Genomic DNA, 7,074 nt, shown 5'->3' with positions numbered 1-7,074 from the left:
GAGCCCCTGCCTAGAATCCCCAGTGAGGGGCTGGGGGCGTGGCTCAGTGGGAGAGCCCCTGCCTAAAATCCCCTAGTGAGGGGCTGGGGGTGTAGCTCTGTGGTAGAGGGTTTGTCTAGCATACAGAAGCCCGTGAAGGTACCCAGTCAGGAACCCTACCGCTGTGATTTCATTAACACTGCAAAGGGCATGTTCCCTGGCTTCCAACCTTGGAAGATCCTTAGGCAGGAGAGGTATCTCCTTAGCCTAGTGAGTTATCCCAGGTCACTCAGGTACAGTTGTAGAGAGCTCTCTAAGAGGGCCACAGCCTGGTTGTACTTAGAAAAGGCAACTGTGGTGTTCTGTCCCCAGTCTCAGATCTCAGAAAGTAGAGGCAGGAAGACCTCGAGTTATAGGCCACACAGCGAGACCCATCACAAAAGGGATAAAAGAACCCCCAATTTTTTTTTGTGTGTGTATTAGTTTTGGAGAGGAGGCGAGTGCATAGCCCCTGCAGAGGTCAGAGGATGACTCTTGAGACACTGTTCTTTGCTGCCACTGTGTGGTTTCTGGGAGTCAGGCTTGGAGGCAGGAGACTTCATCCACTGAGCTATCTCACCAGCTCCGTTCTAACACACTATATAATAACTTAAAAAAGTAAAATATGGGCTGGAGAGATGGCTCAGTGGTTAAGAGTACTCACTGCTCTTTCAGAGGACTTGGGTTCAATTCCCAGCACCCACATGGCAGCTCACAACTGTCTATAACTACAGTTCCAGGGGATCTAATATTCTGACACAGACAGACATACATTCAGGCAAAAAAATGCACATTAAAAATAAGTAAATAATGTTTTTATAATAAAAATTCAGTTCAACAACAAAAAGCAAAACCCACTACCCTGACTAAGCTACAGTCCAGGGACCTTTGGACTTCACACCGCTCTGTCCACTAAAGGAATTGGGACCCCCTCACCTCACACTTTGAAGAGCCTGTTGCCTCATGGCTTCCAAATGAAGAAACTCTTGAAAACCTTCCCCTTTCCCCCCCAGATGAAGTGGTCTTAAAGTTCGACCAGAATCGTGTGCGCATCCGAAATGTGGCCTACGACACACTTCCTGTTGTGGTCCATGGAAATGGTCCCACTAAGGTGCCCACAGTGCCCAGCCTTGGAACCCCCAACCCTCCTGGACACCCTCCCCCCACCCCCCACCTCTGGGTTTTCTCCAGTCCCAACCAAAAAGGTGCTGGGACAGCTCCCTCCTCGCTGTGCTGACTTCTTCCTGAGTCCAGTGTCCTTCCCTTTGGTCCCCAGACACCCCTACTTTACCCACCTAACCCTGTCCCAACAGCTCCAGCTCAACTACCTAGGGAACTATGTCCCCAATGGCTGGACTCCCCAGGGAGGCTGTGGATTCTGCAACCAGAACCTGAGGACACTCCCGGGGGGGCAGGTGAGGAGAGTCGAGGTGTAGGCAGAGAGCAGGCTGGGCAGCCTCGGGGGCGGAGCTCCTGCACACCCTGACCTGGCAGAGTGGTCAGTCAGTGACTGGCTGGCCAAGGCTGTGGGACAGAGAGAGCTCTGGGCTTCTGTGAGCCTTGTCCTGTGGTGTCCTCCAGCCTCCCCCCCGGGTGCTTCTGGCCGTATTTGTGGAGCAGCCTACTCCCTTCCTGCCCCGGTTCCTGCAGCGCCTACTGCTCCTGGATTACCCCCCAGACAGGATCTCTCTCTTCCTTCACAACAACGTGAGATATGGGGAACATGCACCCCCAGCCCCCACTCTCCACCCCTCCCATCTGTCCTCCCTGATTACATCCCTCGTGTACCCCCTCTCTGGCCAGACTGTCAGTCCGTCCCTCTCCCCCTCCATCTTCAGGAGGTGTACCATGAGCCTCACATTGCAGATGCCTGGCCGCAGCTCCAGGACCACTTCTCAGCTGCAAAGCTAGTAGGGCCAGAGGAGGCCCTGAGCGCAGGGGAGGCCAGGGACATGGCCATGTAAGTTGTCACACCCGCTCCCCTCCCTCATCCTCTGCCATAGGCAGTGGAGCCCTGGGGAAGGAGACACTGACCCTTGACCTCATCTCCGAACCAGGAGAGCCCTGCCCCATTCATCCCTCCATCCCCACTGCCCTGCCCTGCCTCCAGGCCCCGTTTGGGCTCACCTCTCCTTCCGTTTGTGGGTCTTCCCCTCCAGGGATAGCTGTCGGCAGAACCCTGAGTGTGAGTTCTACTTCAGCCTGGATGCTGACGCTGTCCTTACGAACCCGGAGACCTTGCGTATCTTGATTGAACAAAACAGGTGACCACCTCCTCCCGTGCATGGAAGCCCCAGAGGAGCATAGGAGCTTCACCCCTCCCCTGGGTGGGGCATAGTCCTGTCCCATCTTGTCCCATCTGGACAGAGGGCCATCCTTCACCTGTGTTTTCTCCATAGGAAGGTAATCGCTCCCATGCTTTCCCGCCATGGCAAGCTCTGGTCCAACTTCTGGGGTGCCCTGAGCCCCGATGAGTACTATGCCCGCTCTGAAGACTATGTGGAACTGGTGCAGCGGAAGCGAGTGTGAGTCCCACCCACGTGTACTGTGCAGGTCCCACTCCACAGCATCCTACAGAGTCTTTAGACAGCCCACCGCTGTGGGAGGGGCGGTCTGATGGCCTCTCGGGACTCTGGGCACCCTGAGAAGGAGCTTCTGCAATGAATACAGCATAGTCGGAGGGGTTGTCTACCTGGCTGATCATACCCCATGCTTGCAGGGGCGTGTGGAATGTACCCTACATATCCCAGGCATATGTGATCCGTGGGGAGACCCTGAGGACAGAGCTGCCCCAAAAGGAGGTATTCTCCAGCAGTGACACAGACCCGGATATGGCTTTCTGCAAGAGCGTCCGGGACAAGGTGAGTGGGGTGGTTGGCATGGGTTGCCCAGTCTGGGGACTCGATGCTGTGCCCACAGCCTCCTGACGTCCTCCTCACGCATGCCCACCCTTTACCCCACTCCAGGGTATCTTCCTTCACCTCAGCAACCAGCACGAGTTTGGCCGGCTGCTGGCGACTTCTCACTATGACACAGACCACCTACACCCGGACCTCTGGCAGATCTTTGACAACCCTGTGGTAATAGAGGACCTTTGTCCCTGCTTCCAACCAATAGCCCCCACCACCATTGCCCACCATGGGAGGGACAACCCAAGGGTAGGTGTAAAGAAGGCTCTACTCACATGCCCTAACCCTTCCTGCAGGACTGGAGAGAACAGTACATTCACGAGAACTACAGCCGGGCCCTGGATGGGGAGGGGCTGGTGGAACAGGTAAGCTGCCCCAGGACCTCGGCCTGTGTGAAGCACCCACTGCTGGCACTGGTTGGTTCTAAGCTGAGCTGCCAGGGACTGAGGGTTTCCTATTCGGGCAAGAGAGAAGCTAATAGCCACACTAAGTGTTAAGGGCCTGTAATCTTAGAGGGCTGGAAGCTGATGCAGAAGGATGGAGAGTTTCAGGCTAGCCTGGGCTACATAATAGGTACCAGACCAGCCATGATCAGATGGCAAGACCAAGTCTCAAAAAAGATGGGCAGAGGAAATAACTCAGTGGTTAAGCACTTAGGACATAAGCTTGAGGACCTGGTTCAAATCCCCAGAGCCCAAGGAGAGGCCAGATGGGTGTGGGGGCCCACCTGCCGTTCTAGCCTGGGAAGGCAGACACTGAGGAGCCTCAGCGAGTTGACCAGCAAGACTGGCTGCCTCAGTAAGCTCTGGGTTCGATTAAGAGAGCCTGTCTCAGTGGATAAGGTGAAAGAACAATGGAGCAGTGCCTGGTGTCAGCCACGTGCGCATGTGTGCACACCCCCACAGCCGTGCCCGCCTGCACATAGAAGCAAACAGGTGTGGTGCACGCCGATAATGCCGGAGCTCAGGTAGTGGAGGCAAGAAGATAGTGAGGATTCCGAGTTGCAGGACAGCCTCAGACACTTACATAGCAAGTTCAAGGCCATTCTGGATGACATAGTAAGACCTTGTCTAAAACTAAAACTAAGTAAATGGGCTGGCAGAGGGCTCGCCTAGCATCACAAAGCCCTGGGTTCAGTTCCCAGCACCGGATAAACTGAGCACAAAGTTGCACACCTGTGATCTCAGCATTCAGGAAGTGGAAGTAGGAGGATCAGGGCCAGCCTCAGCTACATAGTGAGTTTGAGGACAGCCTGGGCTATAAAAGACCCTGTCTTAAAAAGGGGGGGGGGAGACAGAACAAGATCATTGTCCTAGATGCTGGGGCTCTGGGCACCCTACTGTTGCTGCCCTCTGCTGAAGCCTCTTTACTGAGCAGCCCTCCTCCAGCAGCGACCCAGAGAACTTGGGTCACTCGTTCATAGATCCTCTCCTGTACGTCTGTCTCCCCTGCCCTGTCCTTGTTGCCTGTCCCACCTCTTGCCTGTCTTCTGTGACCTTCACCTTACCTTGTCCCTTGCCGCCCCGCCTTGTCCCTAGCCATGCCCAGATGTGTACTGGTTCCCACTGCTGACCGAGCAGATGTGTGATGAGCTGGTGGAGGAGATGGAACACTATGGCCAGTGGTCTGGAGGCCGGCATGAGGTGAGGGCGGAGGGCTCTCAAGAGGGATGGGGCCAAAAGAAGGACAGGGGGTTTGGGGGTAAGGGGGGAATCCCAGGGGCGGGGCTCATAAAGAGTATGCTAGTTACTTGTCTTGTTGCTGGGAGAAAGTTTCTGATCAAAGCAATTTGAAGAAAGGGTTTATTGTGGCTCACAGTCTGCAGGCACAAGTCCATCATGGCTGGAAGGCACAGCAGCAGGAGTGTGAGAGAGATGGTCACATGGTCACATTGCATCATAGTCGGAAAGCAGACAGATGAGTGCTTTCAGGCCAGGACCTTAGCCCAGGGGATGGAGCCACCCACAGTGGTCAGGCCTTCCCATCTCCGTTAACTTAAGCCAGGTGATCCCTCCCTGACATGCCCAGAAGCTTGCCCTAGGTGAACCTAGGTCCCATCAAGTTGACAGTCAAGGTTAGCTGTAACACAGAGAGTGCTTCTTTCAGGGGCTATAGGTGTTAGATAGCATGGGAAGGTGGCATGGATTCACAACAGAGCTAACAGCAGCAGAGACTAAAAGGCCCAGCAGTAGTGAATCTGGCTTGACAATAGAAGAAAAAAACGCTTCTAGATGGCAGAGACAGAAAGACTCTGGCTGGGCAATGGTGTGCTCACCGTGAATGCCAGCACTCTTGGCAGAGACAGGCAGATCTCTGAGCGCAAGCCCAGCCTGGTCTGTAGATCAAATTCCATGCCAGCCTGGGTTACACTGAGAAACCCTGTCACAAAACAAAACAAAAACAACTGGGAACCAACAAAAAGAAGCTGGTATGGTCCCTGTGGGAGAATGGGCTAGCCCAGGGATGTGGGTGTCTGAATGTCTGTTGCCCACAGGACTCCAGGTTGGCTGGAGGGTACGAGAATGTTCCCACCGTGGATATCCACATGAAGCAGGTGGGGTTTGAGGACCAGTGGCTCCAGCTGCTGAGGACATATGTGGGGCCCATGACCGAGTACCTGTTTCCTGGCTACCACACTAAGGTGGGCTATCCCAGCCACTGCTGTACCTCTTCTTGTACTCCAGTCTCGGGAGGCTCTGTGTGGACCCCCTGCCCTCAGCCCTTTTAGCAACAAAGTCTCCATGGACTTGGGGCCCAGGCTGGAGATGGGACTGGGGAAGACGTTAAGTCTCCTGCTTGGGCGGCTGTGCTATTAGCAGAGTCACTGGCTGGGCAGGTTGACACCTGTAACCTCACTACTTGGGAAACTGAGGCAGGAAGGTTGAGTTTGAGAAGAGCATGGGCTGTGGAGTGAGAGCCTGTCTCAAAACAGAAGAGAGGGGCTGGAGATGTGGGTCAGTTAGAGCGCTTGCCCAGCGTGCACAAAGCACAGCTTCCGTCCCCAGCACTGTATAACCTGAGGTAGGAGCACAGCGCAGGCCTGTAGTCCCAGCACGCAGAAGGTAGAGGCAAGAGGATCTGAAATTTAGGCTCATCTGGAGCTACAGAGTGGGTTTGAGGCCAGCCTGGGCTATATAACACCTTGTCTCAAAAAATGGGGAGGAATGGGACTGGGGATATGGCTCGGTCTGTAAAGTGCTTGTCACGTAAGCGTGGTGACCTGAGTCTGTGTCATCAGCACCCATGTAAACAGCTGGACATGGTATCACACAGCTGTAACCACAGTGCTGGGGAGGAACCCAGGGTGGAGGAGGACAAGTAGATCCAGGTGTGGTGGCACACGTGTGCTCTTACCATCCAAGAGAACTGAGTTTGAGGCCAGCCTGGTCTACACAGCAAGTTCCAGGCCAGACAAGGTTACGTAGAAAGACCCTGTCTCCAAAAAACAGACAAAATGAGTAAAGGGCTAGCCTTGGCTTGCCCTGCTCTTCCCTGCCATCCACCTGGCATCTCCACAGACTCGGGCAGTGATGAACTTCGTGGTCCGCTATCGGCCAGATGAGCAGCCCTCCCTGCGGCCGCACCATGACTCGTCCACCTTCACTCTCAACGTCGCCCTCAACCACAAGGGTGTGGATTATGAGGTGAGTCTGGGGTCCTTCCTGTCTTGGGGTGCTGCTGGGCTCCTGCACACCCTTCATTTTACAATCTTGTCTCAGTCTCTCCCTGTCCTCTGACTGGGCCTTCTCGAGTTTCTCAGTAGTTTCCTGTCATGTCTTGTGTCAGCCGTTGTATTAATTAGCTATCCACTGCTGCGACAAAACACCACGGCCAGAGGAAACTTAGGGAGGAAAGGTATCCTGATTAAGTGTCCCCCATGGAGGAAAGCCAAAGCAGGAACTCAAGCAGGGCAGGAACCTGGAGGCAGGAGCTGATGCCGAGGCACGGAAGGGTGCTGCTTACTGACTTACTCCTCATGGCTTGCTTAGGTCGTTTCTTAGATGCCCCAGGACCACCAGCCCGGGGATAGCCCCACCCACTGTGGGCTGGGCCCTCCCATATCAATCATCAGTCAAGAACTGCCCCCACAGGCTCACCTACAGACCAGTCTGACAGAGGTCTTTCCTCAGTTGAGGCTCCCGTGTCC

At 54.8% G+C, this 7,074-nt stretch overlaps 1 protein-coding gene across 1 annotated transcript in view; it reads left to right on the top strand.

The window, feature by feature from the left end:
• Positions 1-7,074, top strand: part of Plod3 (procollagen-lysine,2-oxoglutarate 5-dioxygenase 3) — a 10,062-nt gene that overhangs the window by 1,993 nt on the left and 995 nt on the right. The window contains exons 7-18 of the mRNA XM_028766086.1: positions 1,032-1,129; positions 1,332-1,433; positions 1,600-1,725; positions 1,857-1,978; positions 2,178-2,282; positions 2,418-2,543; positions 2,738-2,879; positions 2,985-3,098; positions 3,224-3,292; positions 4,466-4,570; positions 5,422-5,568; positions 6,446-6,571. Coding sequence (XP_028621919.1) covers positions 1,032-1,129; positions 1,332-1,433; positions 1,600-1,725; positions 1,857-1,978; positions 2,178-2,282; positions 2,418-2,543; positions 2,738-2,879; positions 2,985-3,098; positions 3,224-3,292; positions 4,466-4,570; positions 5,422-5,568; positions 6,446-6,571 — 1,382 coding nt within the window. The remainder of the gene's footprint in view (positions 1-1,031; positions 1,130-1,331; positions 1,434-1,599; positions 1,726-1,856; positions 1,979-2,177; positions 2,283-2,417; positions 2,544-2,737; positions 2,880-2,984; positions 3,099-3,223; positions 3,293-4,465; positions 4,571-5,421; positions 5,569-6,445; positions 6,572-7,074) is intronic.

Source organism: Grammomys surdaster, unplaced genomic scaffold, assembly GCF_004785775.1.
Source record: "Grammomys surdaster isolate TR1022 unplaced genomic scaffold, NIH_TR_1.0 166, whole genome shotgun sequence".
Lineage (NCBI taxonomy): Eukaryota > Metazoa > Chordata > Mammalia > Rodentia > Muridae > Grammomys > Grammomys surdaster.
Note: the sequence above shows the minus strand (reverse complement) of the source record. Positions and strands in the feature narration are given on the sequence as shown.